Raw genomic sequence first — 20,571 nt, forward strand, 5'->3', positions numbered from 1 at the left:
GTATTTTGCCTTCATATCTGTTGTGTCATGTGTTTTTCATGTGATCAAGGTGCAGTATTCTGCTAGCGTGTAGTATTTTCAGCCCTTTTTGGTGTTTTTTTTGTACTGTTATGGTTTGGTAAGGTTATGAGTGTGTTTTTGCACAAGTTTGTGTATAGTGTTTTGCAGTGGAGAGATTGTGTATTGGCCTTACTGAAGTGGCACCAAATCATCAGAAAGGGTTTTAGAGCCTAAATCATGACACACTACCTCTTGAAGGATCTACATAAAAGGAGCTCATTGTGAACACTTTCCACCCTAAAAGGGTGTTTTGTGGCTGTACATGAGAATTGTGATATTATGATCCCTTGTTTCATATTGTTGACGGTCTGCATTTTCCGTATGGGTGGTATATTGGTTTATTAGGGTCTGCCCAGTGTTATGGTACAGTAAGGTTTATGAGTGTGTTTTTGCACAAATTTGTGCATAGTGTTTTGCAGTTGAGCAATTGTGGTTAGTACATGCTTTGAGCAACCACTTTATTCTTTGACATATGATACATATTTAATATCTAAATTTAATAAAAGGTATTGTGACTTATTTTTTACTTATTTTTTTTCTATGTTGTCAGACAATTATGGATGTAAGCCCCGCCCCTGGCCCCACCCCTAACCCCGCCCCCTTTAGCCTCCCCAAACAGTTGGGCCACCGATCGCCTATGCTGTTAGTGATATGCAATTTATCCTTAAAATCGAGCGTGGTACCGGAAGATTGGAGGGTGGCCAATGTAACGCCCATTTTTAAAAAAGGTTCCAGGGGAGATCCGGGAAATTATAGACCGGTGAGTCTGACGTCGGTGCCGGGGAAAATGGTAGAGGCTATTATTAAAAACAAAATTACAGAGCACATCCGAGGACATGGATTACTGAGACCAAGTCAGCATGGCTTTAGTGTGGGGAAATCTTGCCTGACCAATTTACTTCAATTCTTTGAAGGAGTAAACAAACATGTGGACAAAGGGGAGCCGGTTGATATTGTGTATCTGGATTTTCAAAAGGCGTTTGACAAGGTGCCTCATGAAAGGCTACAGAGGAAATTGGAGGGTCATGGTATAGGAGGTAATGTCCTATTGTGGATTAAAAACCGGTTGAAGGATAGGAGACAGAGAGTGGGATTAAATGGGCAGTATTCACAATGGAGAAGGATAGATAGTGTGGTACCTCAGGGGTCAGTGCTAGGACTGCTGCTCTTTAATATATTTATAAATGATTTAGAGATGGGAGTAACTAGTGAGGTAATAAAATTTGCCAATGACACAAGTTATTCAAAGTCGTTAATTCATGAGAGGATTGTGAAAAATTACAAAAGGACCTTACGAGACTGGGAGACTGGGCATCTAAATGGCAGATAACATTTAATGTGAGCAAGTGTAAGGTGATGCATGTGGGAAAAAAAGAACCCAAATTATAGCTACGTCATGCAAGGTTCCATGTTAGGAGTTACGGACCAAGAAAGGGATTTGGGTGTTGTCGTTGATAATACACTGAAACCTTCTGCTCAGTGTGCTGCTGTGGCTAGGAAAGCGAATAGAATGTTGGGTATTATTAGGAAGGGTATAGAAAACAGTTGTGAGGATGTTATAATGTTATAATCGTTCCATGGTGTGACTGCACCTTGAGTATTCTGGTCGCCGCATCTCAAGAAAGATATAGTGGCATTGGAAAAGGTGCAGCGAAGGGCAACGAAAATGATAGCAGGGATGGGACGACTTCCCTATGAAGAAAGACAAAGGAGGCTAGGGCTTTTCAGCTTGGAGAAGAGATGGCTGAGGGGAGACATGATAGAGGTATATAAAATAATGAGTGGAGTGGAACAGGTGGATGTGAAGCGTCTGTTCATGCTTTCAAAAATACTAGGACTAGGGGGCATGTGATGAAACTACAGTGCAGTACATTTAAAACAAACAGGAGAAACTTTTTCTTCACCCAACGCATAATTAAACTCTGGAATTAGTTGCCGGAGAATGTGGTGAAGGCGGTTAGCTTGGCAGAGTTTTAAAAGGGTTTGGACGGTTTCATAAAGGACAAGTCCATAGACCGCTACTAAATGGAAAAATCCACAATTTCGGGAATAACATGTATAGAATGTTTGTACGTTTGGGAAACTGCCAGGTGCCCTTGACCTGGGTTGGCCACTGTTGGGGACAGGGTGCTGGGCCTTTGGTCTTTTTCCAGTATGGCATTACTTATGTACCTTTACGAAGACGAAGAAACCTGGTCACATTATATGGTGAAAGATCAAAGAAGTGCATTTCGGATGGTATAAAGACTCCTGATGCAGGCCAGATAGGCCGAAACACAGCTGTGTCGAGTCTTGCTCACTGACCATTTTATTGTAATACATTTCTTTCTCTATTGACTATTAAATTGTTTTTATTGGACTTTCAACTGAAGGCGTCATCCATCTTGAGTTTTTTTGTCATCTTCGCTGTTTTGGTTCTGTCTCCGTACCCTGAAGGGGCCACTAGAAGGCGCTTTCATAGTGAAAACCCTGTAAAATGCCAGGAAATGGTAGAAAGGAGTCACTAGAAGGAGCGCCAACAAAGGCCAGGCATATAGGGGTTGGCGAGGACCCATAATAGGAAATTCCCCTTTAAGAGAAAAGGCACCCAGGAGAAGGTTCCAGACCCTTCCAGAGCCAGGGGGAGGGGCCTAGAAAGGGTGTGGAGCGGTGGTAGCAGCCCTATATAAAGATCACTTTTCAGGAGGAGCAAAGGAAGAAGGAAAGGGGACCTCCAGGAAGAAAGAATGATGCCAAGTGACTCGTAAGCAGACTCCCAGGAAATGGACCAAGGCAGGTTGAAAACCCCGGGGATCTGACACCAAAGAGAAGGTCCATAAGGAGTGAGAGGTAAGGAAGAGAGAGAGAGGAGAAAGAGGAGAGAGAGAGAGAGAGAGAGAGAGAGAGAGAGAGAGAGAGAAGCAGGTTGGGCTGAAAACCTTTGTTGTAGCCAAAAGAATATGAAACTGCTTCTTGTCCTCTTTGGATAAGCAGATATCTAGGGCTAAGGAGCTGAATACAACAACCTTTAAAGACAATGGAGAACAGTTGAACAGTTCTGTAATAATAGACCAAACCTGAGACCAAAATTTCTTGGTATTTTTATATTCATAAAGAAGGTGTATAAAAGTACCTTGTTCCATTTTATATGACCAGCAGAGATCCGGGGAATGAATAGCAGTCGAGAGTTAAACAAAACAGTTTTTATTGGAAAAAGGACCAACTGCCTTTGTCAGGGGTCATCAAGTTCTTCCAAGCAAATTCAATGCAGTTCAAATGAAAATCTCACAAGTACATAAGTAATGCCACACTGGGAAAAGACCAAGGGTCCATCGAGCCCAGCATCCTGTCTACGACAGCGGCCAATCCAGGCCAAGGGCATCTGACAAGCTTCCCAAAGGTACAAACATTTTATACATGTTATTCCTGGAATTGTGGATTTTTCCCAAGTCCATTTGGTAGTGGTTTATGGACTTGTCCTTTAGGAAACCGTCTAACCCCTTTTTAAACTCTGCCAAGCTAATCTCCTTACACTGTGTGGCATAAAACTGCTTCACACACCAGAGTTCATTAGTAGAGATATTCTACTGACACTATCCAGTTAGCTAGGGGGCACTGGTGAGCTCTTGACGGATATGGATGCCTGATTTTTCACCTCCTGCCAGTATGTACAAGTCGTTGGTGAGGTCCCACCTGGAGTATTGTGTTCAGTTTTGGAAGCCGTACCTTGCGAAGGATGTTAAAAAAATAGAAGCGGTGCAAAGAAAAGCTACGAGAATGGTATGGCATTTGCGTTCCAAGACTTATGAAGAGAGACTTGCTGACCTGAACATGTATACCCTGGAGGAAAGGAGGAACAGGGGTGATATGATACAGACGTTCAAATATTTGAAAGGTATTAATCCGCAAACAAATCTTTTCCGGAGATGGGTAGGCGGTAGAACGAGAGGACATGAAATGAGATTGAAGGGGGGCAGACTCAGGAAAGATGTCAGGAAGTATTTTTTCACAGAGAGGGTGGTGGATGCTTGGAATGCCCTCCCGCAGGAGGTGGTGGAGTTGAAAACGGTAACGGAATTCAAACATGCGTGGGATAAACATAAAGGAATCCTGTGTAGAAGGAATGGATCCTCAGAAGCTTAGCCGAAATTGGGTGGTAGAGCAGGTGGGGGGAAGAGGGGTTGGTGGTTGGGAGGAGAGGATAGTGGAGGGCAGACTTATACGGTCTGTGCCAGAGCCGGTGATGGGAGGCGGGACTGGTAGTTGGGAGGCGGGAAATCCTGCTGGGCAGACTTATAGGGTATGTGCCCTGAAAAAGACAGGTACAAATCAGGGTAGGTATACACATATGAATTTATCTTGTTGGGCAGACTGGATGGACCATGCAGGTCTTTTTCTGCCATCATCTACTATGTTACTATGACTAGAAAATTGACTGGAACAGCGTTAAGATATAAGAATTTCTTCTGTCTCATTACCTGATTCTTAATACTGCCTGATGTCACACTCTAGTCTATCCAAATTAGACTACTGCAACGAACACAAGAACACAAAATAGGGACAGATTACAAAGACATAAAGAAACTATACCAACTCATGAACAAACTCCTAGACACCAACCTGGTCATTACAACGTTTACAGACACCCCATCGGCAGATGAACTTGCTAAATACTTCAATAACAAAATTACAAACCTATGCAATATGCTACCTCAAGCCACCACTGACATCGATCACTTCCTTAATGAGTTGGACCCCACCACTAGAGAATACCTGGCTGACCGGACTTGGCTAAACTTCGCCCTCCTCACCGTCGAAACAGTTACTCAGGCGATTAGCAGGTTCTCCAACACCCACTGCAAACTAGATACCTGCCCCTGACTGCTTCATAGAAGACATCACATCCCACCTAAATTACATGCTTCAGCAAGGTCTCTTCCCCAAGGAAAATGGAAATATCCTACTCACCCAGATACCAAAAGACACCAAGAAAAAAATTAATGAAATCACTAACTACCGTCCAGTAGCATCGATCCCGCTAATAATTAAACTGACGGAAAGCATGGTAAACAAACAACTTACAGATTATATAGACAAATTCTCAATACTACATGAATCTTAATCAGGTTTTCGCCCCCTCCACAGCACTGAAACAGTACTACTCACTCTCCTAGCCAAATTCAAGCAGGAAATAGCAACAGGCAAAAACATCCTTCTCCTTCAATGCGACATGTCTAGTGCATTCGACATGGTAAATCACAATATATTAATAAGATTATTAGCTAACCGGAATTGTGGAAACATACTTAACTGGATTAAGGGCTTCCTAACTACAAGAACCTACCAAGTAAAATCAAACTCTAACATATCATCACCGTGGAAAGCAGACCACGGAGTTCCACAAGGATCACCGCTATCACCAATCCTCCTTAAATGATGACCCCACTAGCCAAATCCTTATCCACCTTAGGCCTTAACCCTTTCATATATGCAGACGATGTCATAATATTCATTCCGTACAAATCCAAAGTGACTGAAATCACCAATGAGATCAAACTCAGCTTAAACATTATGGACTCATGGGCAAACGCATTTCAGCTAAAACTCAATAAAGAAAAAACACATTGTCTCATCCTCTTATCCCAACACAGTGTGGAAAACCCCGCAGCCATCAACACCCCAGACTACACCCTTCCTATCTCAGACAGCCTGAAAATCCTTGGCGTTACAATAGACCTAACTTAACGCTAGAGAGCCAAGTGGCATCCACAACTAAGAAAATGTTCCACTCAATGTGGAAACTCAAATGCCTGAAACAATTCTTCACGAGGACTACATTTCGCAACCTGATACAATCAATGGTACTAAGCCACTTAGATTACTACAATATAATTTACATGGGATGCAAGGAACAGACCTTAAAGAAGCTTCAGACCGCCCAGAACACGGCAGCTAGGCTTATATTTGAAAAATGTGATATGAAAGCGCAAAACCCCTCCATGAAAAACTACACTGGCTCCCAATCAAAGAACGCATCACCTTCAAAATCTGCACCATGGTTCACAAGATAATCTATGGCGAAGCCCCTGGATACATGACAGACTTGATCGACTTACCAACGAGAAACACATCAAAATCAACCCGAACATATCTAAATCTGCACTACCCAAGCTGCAAAGGCCTCAAATACAAATCAACTTACGCATCCAGCTTTTCCTATATAAGCACACAACTCCGGAACACGTTACCAAAAGCCTTGAAAACGACGCACAACCAACTAACCTTCCGGAAATCACTAAAAACCACCAACTAACCTATTCAAAAAAAGCATACCCTGCCGATCCAACCTAAATGCCTGACCTCAGCGACACATCAAAATTAAAGTACGTAATGGACATAATTCAACTCCTCTGCTGCACATTTCTCTAAATGTAACAAATAAATAAATAACACTACTAAGACATTCGACTCCCCGGAGCAATTACAGATTTAATTGGATCAGCTACAAACTCATCGCATATCCTAGCAGTCCAACATATTTGTCTCCTTTTCACAGCAAAATCTAAATGTTGGCAAGTTATATCTTTGTTACTTACTGTTAATCTAAATCTAAATGATTGTCCACTTCATACTCTCACTGAAGTATAATCAATATATATATATATATATATATATACTGCTTAGGTATATTATCATTTAACTAATGCTATTAGTTATTCCAGTATACTTGAACAACGATCTAATAATTCTCTCTAGACTGGCAGGATTTGAATGTTAGGGGTCCCTGTTTTTGTCACAATCACCACCACTAATTAGTGCTAGTTTTCTCTATGAACTTTTTTCCTTTTAGCTCTATATGTCGTTAGGTTTCCTTATGCATAGGAGTTGGTTCTATTGTGTTATTCTTTTGAATGGGATCATGTCAATAAGAAATGCTGTTCTCAATATTTATCAACTTCTTTATGTTGGATTATTTGTAGTAAATAATTAGCAGATTTTAGTACACACAGCTTCAGCTTTAGAAATGTTAATTTCTTTCTTCATCTCTCTCTCATTCACCCCTGAATAATTCACTGCTGAGTCACTTTAAAGTTGAAGTAACAAAACATCTGTTTACTCACAGTTTGTAGTTAGATTATAATCAGACAGGCTTATATATACATATTACTATACATTTGTATTATCAGCTCCTTCCATGTGCTTAGATGGTAATGGATGCTCACACCACCATAGATCCTCTCAGGTTAGGAGAGATCATGAGCTCCATGTGCTCCATGTGCTGCATGTGCTGCATCTAACCCCCACAGGAAGTTACATAGCTGTGTGACCTCTCTAAGTAATTCACATCAGAGGTCACAGAGTAATCACAGAGAAATAATAGGTGACAGGCAATGCATGCAAAATACAATTACATTCCAACAAACCCCTTCTCATGCATAACTGTCATGCAATTATTTATTCATACAAAGTCCAAGCTTTATACGCAGATTTACAAAATGTTCTCTGGGTAACGGTTTGGTCATGATGTCAGCTGTCATCTCACTGGTGTGACAATAGTGTAGACTGATGACCCCTTCTTTTGCCAACTCTCGCACGTTGTGGTATTTTGTTGCGATGTGCTTGGTGCGTGACTGAACCTTGTCATTCTGTGACAGTCGGATGCAGCTCTGATTATCTTCCATTATCTGGATTGGTCTCTGTTCAGCTATTCCAAAATCCAGCATAAGTTTTTCAATCCACATCAGTTCTCTGCACGCTTCCGATACGGCCACGTATTCAGCTTCTGTAGAAGACAGACTCACAATACTTTGTTTATGACTGGCCCATGAAATTTGTACATTTCCATACATAAACACATATCCACTTGTGGATTTATAATCAGAATGATCCCCTGCCCAATCTGAATCACAGTAACATATTAGTTTTGGATTACTATTGGCTGAAATCTTTAATTTACAATCAATGGTACCCTTTAAATACCTTACCATCCTTTTAACTGCAGTCCAATCTGATTTGGTAGGTGAGCTGACCCTTCTGCTCAAAATTCCTACTGCATTTGCTATATCAGCCCTGTATGTGGTAGCTAGATATAAAAGCTTACCTATGGCTGATCTATATTGGATGTTATCTGGTAAAGGTTCTCTTACTGTTTCATCCTTCAGAAAATCAGTGATCATGGGAGTGCTTACAACTTGGGCATCTTGCATACCTAAACTTTCAATAAGCTCATTTATTTTCTGCTTCTGGCTTAGAAGATAAGAACCATCATTTTGTTTCTCAATTTCTATACCAAGATAGTATGACACATTACCAAGTTCTTTTATCTCAACATTGTGGTTTAAACACTTTACAATGTCCTTGTACTCTTGCTCACTTTTGCTTGCAATGAGCAGATCATCAACAAAAGCTAAAATGTATGCATATTGTCCATTTGTGCACCTAGTGTACAAGCATTTATCTGCTTCACCTTGCTTAAATCCCAAATTTGTCAATATTTCATGCAATTTATCATTCCAACATTCTGCACTTTGCTTTAATCCATAAAGACCTTTGTTTAATTTACACACTAGCTGTCTTTGTTTTGTATTTATGAAACCTGTTGGCTGTTCCATGTACAAGTCTTCAGTTATATCTCCGTGAAGAAATGCTGTTTTCACATCAATGTGTTTGACTTGCATGCCTTTTGAGACTGCAATGCTCAGAAGTGTTCTTATTGTCGTGTGTTTCACTACAGGTGCAAACACTTCATCAAAATCTTCTCCATATTTTTGAAGATATCCCTTTGCCACTAATCTGGCTTTATACCTTTCCACTTTTCCTTGTGCATTCCTTTTTAACTTGAATACCCATTTGCATCCTATAGCTTTCTTGCCAGGAGGTAATTTTGTAAGAATCCAAGTATTATTTTTATCCAATGCATCAATTTCTTCTTGTGCAGCTTTATGCCATTCAGCAGCTTCTTCTGCTGGCATTTTCTCAATCTCATCCCATGTTAAGGGCTCTTGAGCTTCTGCTGACTTTGTTAGGTAAGACAGTCTTGGGGGTGGAACACCTTTGTTTTCCCTGGATGAGCGTCTGACAACAGGTTGGTCTGACCTTTCCGCATCCTCTAAATCTGAGAGTCCTTCTCCAATTGATTCCCCTTCTCCAACTGTACTGTCTTCTTCAATGATCCTTTCTGTGTCTGCTTCCTCTGCCTGTTCCTCGTTAGATACAGGTGAGTTGCTTTCAGACATCTGCCTTGGTATGGCATTTATATACACTGGCATGTCTATTATGGTTCTAGTTTCATATTCTGGATGATAAGGCTCATCTGGGATAATCCAGCCTTTATCAACCCTTTTGTTTTCATCAAAATATGTAACATGTCTTATGCCAACAATGCCAGTTTTCAGATTCAAAATTCTATATCCTTTGTGTCCTGGAGCATAGCCAACTAAAATGCCCCTTTCTGTTGTGGAATCCAGCTTATGCCTTCTTTGCTTTGGTTCATGAGCATATGCTGTACTTCCAAATGTTCTTATGTGTGACAGGTTTGGCTTCCTACCATGCCATGTCTCATGTGGTGTGCGCTCAGCGCCCTTAGTTGGCATTCTGTTTTGTAGGTACACTGCTGTGAGAATGGCTTCCCCCCATAGTCTTTTAGGGAGATTGCTATCTGACAGCATACACCTGGTCATTTCCACAAGTGACCTAAATTTTCTCTCTGCAACAGAATTTTGCTCTGGTGTATAAGCTACTGTTGTGATATGTTGAATGCCTTCTTGTTCTAGAAATGTGCGCATGCTTTGTGAAGTGAACTCACCACCATTGTCGGTCTGAAGAACCTTTGGTTTTCTTTCAAATTTATTGCTCACCATGGCTACGTATTTCTTCAGCATGTCTGTGACTTGACTTTTCTCTTTCAGCAAATAGGCCACACAATATCTAGAGAAATCATCCAAGAATATTAGCACAAATCTGTTATTTCCCAATGATGGGATATTAAACGGTCCACATAAGTCACTGTGTATTAAGTCCAGCACTTTATTACTCCTATTTCCTGTGTATGCAGGAAATGAGGGTCTCACACCTTTTTGAGTAACACAGTCTATGCATTTCTCCATATTACCAGCATCTGCACTTATCTGAATGCCGGTGGCCAGTTGCTTACTGTAAAGATCCTGGATCACCTTAGAATCACGATGTCCCAGGCGGCGGTGCCAGATTTCCAGACTACATTTACCATCATTCTTCCTTACTTGCGCCATATGTGAGGCTTCACCTGAAATGTTCAGCTTATAAACATCATTATGCATAAAAGCTTCAGGATACACTTCATCATTTTTAGAGATTGTGCACTTACTGTTTTCAAAATGAATCGCAAATCCCTTCTTATCTAATGTAGATACACTAAGCATATTGCAAACTGCTTGGGGAATATACAAGACATCACTTACAGGAATTTCTTTAACTTCATTAGACACTTTGCATTTTAAGAATCCAATACCTTTTGCTTGGATCTTAGCAGTCCCTGCGTTTGCAGTTTTAAGAATACCTTCCTCTGGACACATTTCCTGAAAGAAATCCTTACAATTGGTTAAATGGCATGTGCTCCCCGAATCCAAAATCCAAGTACTTTCATTTGAATTATTATTTACCATAGTCAAAGATTTTTCTGCCATTAGAAAGCCCTTGTGTTTATCTTTGTCCTTCATACATTTCCTGGTTTGAAAATTCTTTAGTTCCATTGGCTTAGGTGAGCTAGAGGGAGTGTTTTGTGTTTCCTTACACCATTTAGATACATGTCCCTCCTTTCCACATGAGTAGCAAATCAGCTTGCCCTTGGGTGGAGTTTTCCCATAGCTCCGCCTTCCTCTGTTCTTTGCCAAGAAATTTGTTTCATTTCTCTCTGACTTGCTTTGAGAACAGATCTCCTCAGAATCATTTATTATGCATTCCTGCCTTAGTTTTGATGTTGCCTGTTCAAAAGATTGCCCTTCAATGGCCTCATTTACAGACCTAAAAACATCAAACTTCTTTGATAGTGAGGTAAAAAGAAATGCTCTTTTCAATGCATCACACATGGGAATTCCAGAAAGTTCTAACTTTTGAAATGAAGACATAAGATACATAATGTGATCATTACATTTACTTTTATCCCTTAATTTGGTTTCATTCAACTCTGCCAGCCAAATTGGTTGCTGCTTTGCATATGTAGTTGCATACATAGTTCTCAGTTTATATAAAATGTCCTTTGGTGTATCTTTTCCCTCCACTAATATGGCTTGTTTCTCTGAGAGAGCTTCCAAAAGCATGCACTTCACATAATAGTTTGCATTGTCCCATTCAGCCATATTTTCAGCTGTTCTGTCTTGATCTAAGCATATATTTAATCTTTTTGCTCGAAGGAGACATATGAATCTTAGTTCCCACTGCCGATAATTAAACTCAGTTAATTTAGGCACCTTGAGAGAATAGAAAAATGGTGAATTTCTTCCCTCAGCCATTTTCTTAGCCTTCTGTCTGCTGTGTGGGGGGAGAGAGAGACAGACTGAATCTTTCCTTTAAAACTTAAGAGAAAAATGTGGCCTTTTTTTCTGCCTGGTAATATTTCTCTTCTTTTTCAATTCCTGGCCCTGGGCCCATAACCCTTTTGTTGGATTATTTGTAGTAAATAATTAGCAGATTTTAGTACACACAGCTTCAGCTTTAGAAATGTTAATTTCTTTCTTCATCTCTCTCTCATTCACCCCTGAATAATTCACTGCTGAGTCACTTTAAAGTTGAAGTAACAAAACATCTGTTTACTCACAGTTTGTAGTTAGATTATAATCAGACAGGCTTATATATACATATTACTATACATTTGTATTATCAGCTCCTTCCATGTGCTTAGATGGTAATGGATGCTCACACCACCATAGATCCTCTCAGGTTAGGAGAGATCATGAGCTCCATGTGCTCCATGTGCTGTGTCTGCTGCATCTAAACCCCCACAGGAAGTTACATAGCTGTGTGACCTCTCTAAGTAATTCACATCAGAGGTCACAGAGTAATCACAGAGAAATAATAGGTGACAGGCAATGCATGCAAAATACAATTACATTCCAACACTTTAATGGCTAAGTTTTCTCCCAAAGCAGCTCTTAATGTTTCATGGAATGTAAATGGTTTAAAACACCCTGTTAAACGCAAAAGAAATATTTACTCATCTTAAAAGATTAAAGCCCTCTATCATATTTCTACAGGAAACACGTTACCAATTTGGCTAAATTAATCTCTCCTTATAATTGGATTTCACATTCTATTGATGCTCCGTCCGTTGACAAGAAAAATGGGGTTTCAATGCTCCAACACAAAGCTCTTCAGATTACAACATTTGAACATATTGCAGACACAGAAGGGTGCTGGTTAATTATTAGAGTGGAAATTACTTCTCAACAATTATTATTGGTGAATATATATATATGCACCTAATATAGACTCACCAGATTTTTTTTCTCTCTCTTTTCCACTCCCTCTCCTCTTTCAGTGCAATACCTTGAATTATTTCAGTAGATTTTAATGAGTGGAGGAGGATTTTAATGAGTGGAGGAGTAGTCTAGTGGTTAGTGCTGTGGACTTTGATCCTGGGGAACTGAGTTCAATTCCTACTGCAGCTCCTTGTGACTCTGGGCAAGTCACTTAACCCTCCATTGCCCCTGGTACAAAATAAGTACCTGAATGTAGTTGCAAAAAAACCTCAGAAAGGCAATAATCAAGTCCCATTTCCCTTTCCTCTAGATATTTGGTTAGATAAAACACTCTCTCGCTCCCAAATCTGTATCTAGAGCCACTACTACCTTACACTCTCTAATGTCTCAATTCAATTTAGTTGGCTCTTGGAGAATCAAGCATCCTGATTCAAGGGTGTATACACACTTCTCCTTGCCGCAGAATAGACTATTTGTTAATTTCTGCTATTCTTCTCCCTTTAACAGAAGCATGTATACACCCAATAGTTATCTCTGATCATGCTCCCATATCCTTAAATATATTTTCTCTAATGCAGAATTCTGCTAGATCTCCGCTTTGGAGACTCAACTCAACTCAACTCTCCTCTCGGATGATAAAGTTAAATCTTGTATTGATAAATTTATTTCAGACTTTTTCCAATGTAATATGGATCATACATTTTCTTTGATTACTATGTGGGAAGCTTTCAAAGCTACACTAAGAGGTGATATGATCTCAATAGCTGCCTTAAAAAAAGAGCAAAATGCACTATTACAAAATTTAGAAAAACAAATCAAAGATTGTGAAAATAAATATTTTTCTCTCCAAGAAAAATTTACTAAAAATACTATATATCAACTCAAATATACTTACAATAAATTGACTAGTGAAAAAGCTACATAGAAAATATTTCAAACTAAATCTAGGTATTACACTGAAGGAAACAAAAGTGGCAGGATGTTAGCTAATTATCTTAAATGCAAACGAACTAAGGTTCAGATTCCTTCCATCAAAAACAACAAAAACAATATTGTTACCTCATCTTCTGAAATACTGGGATCATTTCACCAATTTTATAATGCTCTGTATACTACCGAGTCAAAGGGGGGACTCTACTAATATTACTGATTTTCTTACCTATTTTGAGCGTCCTCAATGGTCAGATGATGATATCAACTCTCTCTCCAAATCATTTGATTTAGAAGGTATTATTCAAGCCTTAAAAGATCTTCCCTCTAATAAGGCTCTTGGTCCAGATGGTATCCCAATTGAATTTTACAAATTTAAAAACTCGCTATCTCAAATTCTTATAAAATTATTCAATTTGATAGATCCCACAAATATTTCACCCAGTCGTTTTACAGAAGCTGTTATCACAGTTATTCCCAAACCTAACAAAGATTCTCAATTAGTCCAGAACTATAGACCTATCTCTCTACTTAACGCAAATTATAAACTCTATGCTAAGATACTAGCTAAACAGACTGAAAAAAATTATTGAAAAGGTCATTTTCCCAAATCAAATTGGTTTTATGCCACACAGGCTAATCACTGGTAATTCTAGACTATTCTTTCACTTATCACAAATAGCCAAGTCTCAGGAAATCCCTATCATTGCCATATCTCTAGATGCTTAAAAAGCTTTTGAGAGGGTAGAATGGCCATATCTATTTTCAACTATTAAATGGTTTGGAGCTCCCTCTGAATTTATCAATAAAATTAAAGTCCTATACACTAATCCTACAGCTAGTCTGGTCTTCTAAGAAAATTAGATACTTTGGTATTGACCTACATTACACAATATACTATCAAACATAATGGGGATCATATCATAATAAACTTTATTATTAAGAAGAGCCTTCTTCTTAATTGGCACTCTACATATCTCATGGTGGGGAAGACTTGAAACTATTAAAACGATGATTTCCCTCAAGATAAACTTTATACTTAGCAAGATACATATTCTCTCTCATACCTCTTTCTATAAACAAATAGAAAAATTATTGGTTTCTTTTCTCTGGAAGTCCAAACCTGCTAGAATCTCTCTAACTAAACTCAAAGCTCCTAAGGAAAAATTTGGAGTACTGTTTCCTGATTTCTTATTATACCATAAATCATTTATAACACAACAAGGATGTTACTGGTTCTCCTTAGATAAAGATAAAGATTATACTCCTCTCTGGCTCCAACTTGAGCAACTCCTTATGTATCCTACTCCTTTGGACTTATCTCCACTTCACTCACTTCCCTACAGAAAAATAATCCCGTCATCACCAACTCTAGATCCTGTCTCCAAAACTTGGATTGCATCCTTGATGTACCTATGCTTTCCTCCTTGTATATATCTATATGGAATAAAGCTAAGTTTTTCATTAATGATAACACTATTTTTTGGAAAATATGGACAGACTGTGGTATATGGTCTGTTAAAGATATATTTAATTGCGTTAAAAAAGACTTACTAAATTTTCATGCTCTTCAATCACAAATACTATTACCTGTCATGAACCATCTATATACCAATTTGTTACATCCCTGTTTAATAACGGCCATATAGCTTCAGCTATATACAAGAATTTTTTGCTATATCATTATAAACACACTATCACTCTCCAGTCTATTTGGGAAAAAGATTCATACACTAAGGTTCCTGAATCTTTGCAACCCAAATTATGGTTGTCCCTTATTAGGCCTTTATCTGCTGCAAACTTTATGCAGTCCATGCACTTCTTATATCAGAGCTGTTTGGACTCCATGTGAATTGCACAATGCGAAATTAGCCGCATCAAATTTATGTTGGCATTGCCAGGCACAAATTGGAACGTTAGTATATATGATATTTGAATATGCGAAGATCCAACCTTTCTGGCATTCTGTTTGGAAAGTTATATGTGGCATATTCAAAAGCACCATATCTTTATCCTTAGTAGTCTTCAAATCTTGCGCCTCTGATTTTCCTATCTCAGAACACCGGGAAGCTTTATTTGATATATTAATTACCATTGCACTACAATTGATACTGGCAAATTGGAAAATTTTCCCTTTATTAAATGAACATTTCTGGTGGCAATCTGTATTACTATACCATAAATATGAATTAACTTCAGCACAGCTGACTGGTTCAATAAACAAAAAAAGCTTTGATTTGGTCTCCACTCACTGATTATATACATTCATTATCACAATAATAATATATTAGATTTTACTATGTATGTGATTTCTGTGATCCCATCTCCTATGCATACTATTGTTCTCTTTTTGTATTATTTACCTTGGTTACTTTTCCGTTTTCATGTAATTTTGAAAACTCAGTGCAAATTTCTTGGATAAAAAATATCCAGTTAGCTGGCTACCTCAGCTAGGTTTAATGGTTTCTGCCCATTTAAACACTTTTCAATACTAGGACTATTCTGCTCTACTGCAAAACTTCCATCCAGTGTTTTCCAGTTAATTGTAATGGGATTTTGTCATTGATAAATCTGGCACAAATCTTGCATAACAGCAAACCTGGCATAAACCCTTCTATAAATCTGCCTCATGTGTTTCTCAGCAGGATAGAAAACACACTAAAATCTACCTTTGTCCTTTCCTCTCTCATTCTGTTCTCCCCATCTCTGGATCTGAAGGAGCTTTTCTGTACTTACCGATGCCTTCAAACCTTGTGATTAGATAAATTTTTCTTAATATATGATTTGTTGGTGAATTGTATAAGAAGAAAGTTAATGTACAAATTGTTCTTCCCTACAGCTTTGACCTGGCTGATTATTTTCATGTCTGTAACAGTGACCAGCATCACAGGACTCTCTATCTCTGCCATATCCACCAATGGCAAAGTAAAATCAGGTACTTTAGTGATTTTATTTACTTTTAACTATAATGTTATATTTATGCCTATGTGAAACCAAATTCTAAGGAGTAGGTTCCAAACCCATCCTGGGTTACTGTGTTCTAAGTAGTCACAATGAAAGAACTAGCATAGTTGACAGCCCAAGGTGTTATTTACGGTAGAAAAAAAACTCACTAGGCCCCTGTATGAATGACTTCTACCACTATTCTTCACCAGTCAGTCTTCTGGCAAACATGTGGAACTCAAACTCTGAAATTAAAGACTAGTGAATGCAGGTTTTTAAAGCTGTATTGGAAGTTTATGGGAAGAAAAGTCTGTAAACCATTACTAAGTTGGACTTGGGGAAAGCTACTGTTTATCTAAATGCTTTTTGGGATCCTACCAGGCATAGTTAACTTGGATTGGATTGCCCACTGTTGGAGACAGGATTTCTCATTCTTTTATACTGTCATTCCACAAAGGCTATGAAGCAGTTTACAATAGTAAAATGCATTCATATTGTAAACCCCCGGGGGTGCTTGTGTCTGCTGTGGCCCTCTAGTGGCTCCTGTCCAGGCTCTCCATCTGTCCTCACTGGTCCTTGACTTCTGAGCAGCTTGTATAGATGCTTGCACTTTTTGCTCTCCGCCCAGCCTTACTAGCCCCTGGGCCCTGAGCAGGACTCTGGCCGGTTTTTTCTTAATCATTAAGCACGCACCAACCTCTATATCCTGGGCTCCTTCCTTACTCAGGGTGACTGATCTACCCTGCCTTCCTCCTGCTGGAAATCCTTCCCTGTTATGTCCAGTATGCCCCGGTCACTCCTCTAGTTCACGGGCAGTGACCCACTGCACTTTTCCAGGGACTCTACCTAGGATTCTCCAGACTTCACAAATATGCAAATAAGGCAGTCATCATATGCAAACTCACTTTATTAGTTCAGTCCTGTGGGGAACAAGTTCTTTCACACTCATCCTTTAACTTGTGCTGCTCCACTGAGCCCCCTTATTTGGGGAGACCTGGGTCTCGGTAACATACAGCCCCCTTAGTGTACAAGCCCCCAAACACAAAGTCTCGGCCCCCTGTCCTGAAGGGCTGCAATAGTCTTTTGAAAGTCCTTCCTTTTCAAGTCAGTAGCAAGATCAGTACTTGCCTCTCAGCAGGATTTTCTCCCCCTCTCCAAACAAGTCTTTCAAATTCCACAGAGTTTCCCAACATAATCAGGGTAAGCTTTTGGGGAACCTGGTTTGTAATTCTTCCAGCAACCTCCCCCAACAGTCAGGGTTTCCCCACAGCAAACAGGTCTAACCCAAAAGAAAACAGGCTTCTCTCTTTAAGCAGGTTTCAATCCAAATAACTTTCAAAACAATATGGATTTTCAAACCTTCAGGTGCTGCTCTCCCCAGGCTCTCAAGCTCCCATTCCATTCTGGTTTCTTCTCCCTGCTCAGCCTGATTAACCCCCTCTTCCATACAATCCATCCAATCCTCCTCCTGCTTCTCACCCCACCCCTCCCTATTACAGGTGGGCAGCATGATATACTGATTGCGTGTCCAGGGGAACTGGACTCCTTCATTCTCCCTCCCTCTTGTGGTCAGAGACGGTATATGGCAGCTTGCCTATCCCCTGGGCTCTCACTGCTGGGACTGGAAATGCATTTTGGGAGATGTAGTTTAGGGTTTTGCTGCTTCATTCTATACATCTGGGATGTAGCCTTGCCACAATATACAGTATAATACTATAAGTCTAACAGAGTGCTAAGCTTGAGTAACCTTTGGTCCAACCCCTTGTGGCAGTTCTTATGTTCTTAGATCAATAGAATCTGTCTATTTACATGGGTTAAAAATTGCTTTATACAGTCCATATCCACATGTTTAATGAAGTAGATAGCTTTTTATATTGAAAAAAATTAAAGGGCTACAACACCTTCCCTTTGACTTCTTGGTAAAACATCCAAACAAAAACCTGGATCTAACCTCACAGCATGAGCTAGAATTTGCCAGCCAGTTGGGTTGCTGTCTTTAATTTCATGAGCATATATCAATTCCAGCAGTATCTCTTTTTCCATTTGGGGTGTTATGGAACTTTATTTTTTTTTCTGTTTTTTCTTAAATTCAATTTTTTTTTCATACAGGAGCAATATTGTTGTAGTATGTCCTCTTTTGAAAGAGTGTGTGCTTTTTGCAGATTGTTCCCTATTTGGAAGAGTGTGTACTTTTTCCAAAAGAGAGTACACTCTTTTCCTATAGTGTGCACATGTACACACTAGTCATGTATGCACAATTGTGTACACAGGCACACACTATTGGAAAAGAGTATGCCCTCATTTGGAAAGAGTGCACACACTCTGAGAAAAGAGCACACTCTTTTGAAAGAAGCCACTCTTTCAGAAGAGGATGCACTCTTTTGGAAAAGTGCATGCTATTAATGGTACACACACAAAAAATTAAACTACATGGCATTTCCCATGTTATTTCAAATGAATGCACATACCTATTTTCAATATAATAAGATGTTTGGTATGAGCATTCTATTCATAGAGTGATCTGAAAATCACTGGGTGGACCAGGCTGCTATCTGGATAAGTGCATTTAAATATTAGGCCCTCAGTTCCTTGACTTAGTTCTGTTTTGAAACTCTCATATGGTGCAAAGTCTTACATAGCCATCTTCACACAAATAGGTCCTGAAACCTGTGAGTTAGACACAAGTTGGCACTCTCATAATATTATTAGACACAGATACAAAAAATCTGTTACTGTTCAGCTTTACATGCAACTATCTCTTTTTTCTGAAGTATGCTGTTTTCTCAGATACTCACACTAGGGGTGTATCTATCAATGATGCTTATAGGGTCTCAAACTTGATCTAATCATAACTTAGACAAACAGCATCACTGCCTCTCTATGGGCCCCTTTTACAAAGTGGTAGTACATGTACTGCTGCATGCCAATCTGCTGCCCCCAATGCATGCCGTTTGTAGCACTGAAAAAATAGTTTAATTTTTTTAGCACTGGGGGCTCACCCGGCAGTAATCAGGCAGCCCGGGAATTGGTCACATGGCAAGTGTTACACTTACTGCACTTCCATTTAAAAAAAAGTCCTTTTAGCTGCTGTGGTAAAAGGGGGCCTTGGAGCACAACAAATCCATGTGCCGATGCTACTGCAGGGCCCATTTTACTGCAGCTTTGCAAAAGGGGCCCATGATGAGCTACATATTTTTATGGCTTTTAATTGCTGTTGTAAAATATGTCTGGGATAGCAAATAGGATAATAGACTTTAAAAATGACTAATCAAGTAACCCAAGAAACCACATAATACAGACCTACTCATTCCATTGACCATCTTTACCTTCCTAGCTATGCTGCAATGAAAGTTTGTATGCATCTGTATAACATTACTAGAAACTTTAATGTTCTTAAAAAAAAACATTAACCTTGGTGACTTTATATTTTGACACTTTTGAATAGATTTTGTTTTCTAAACTCAGGTTTTTCTGATCATGTATTTTGCTGTACTGTTTTAAACAAAAACGGAAAGCGTGGTGATGGCTAAGGGGCTGTTCATTTGGTCTAGAGTCTCTGAATAGGCTCATAAAAACCCAAACAGGAAAAATAACTGAAGGAGTCTGATAATGATTAGAATAAAAATACCCATTTATTGGTCTCACCCCAAACACACAAAAATATACAAAAGTAGGACTCTGAAAACAATGAGTTATATACTACCTAATTCTACAACAGGTACATGCTGAATATGGATGCAAATGCATGATTTAGGTGTGACAAAGACAGTTCTGTACTAAGTGCAATGTGCACTGATGCACCATGAAAGGGGTTGTGGATGTAGTAGAGAGTGGGCAGATGCAGGGTGTGCCCAGCATCAGCATGCACAATTTTTATTCTATATGTCAACTAATTGGCTGGAATCTTGCTTTTTGTGATCTGGAGGTGCGGTGTGCTGCTCGTTGGTATTTTGGTGCATACTCAGACCTTACCTAGTCTCTAATTGGAGACTTTTCTCCCCCCATCAAGCCCTACAGAGCCTCACATTCCTCTACCCCACCTCCTTGTAGCCTTTCTATCCTAACATCCTCTATCTCCCCCGCAACACCTGAACCCCCTTCCTCAGTCCTCTCTCTGCCCTCTTTATCTCATGCCTCTTTGCTACTCTGAGTGTGTGTGTTTCTGTGTGTCCAGCTACTGTTGCCTGTCATGGGCGTGTCTTTT

At 39.4% G+C, this 20,571-nt stretch overlaps 1 protein-coding gene across 1 annotated transcript in view; it reads left to right on the top strand.

Annotated features, from left to right (window-relative positions):
* The window catches only part of SLC12A3 (solute carrier family 12 member 3), a 1,234,282-nt gene that overhangs the window by 205,166 nt on the left and 1,008,545 nt on the right, over positions 1–20,571 (top strand). Inside the window, 1 exon segment of the mRNA XM_030203718.1 lies at positions 16,264–16,359. Coding sequence (XP_030059578.1) covers positions 16,264–16,359 — 96 coding nt within the window.

This window comes from Microcaecilia unicolor, chromosome 5, assembly GCF_901765095.1.
Source record: "Microcaecilia unicolor chromosome 5, aMicUni1.1, whole genome shotgun sequence".
Taxonomy (NCBI): Eukaryota; Metazoa; Chordata; class Amphibia; order Gymnophiona; family Siphonopidae; genus Microcaecilia; species Microcaecilia unicolor.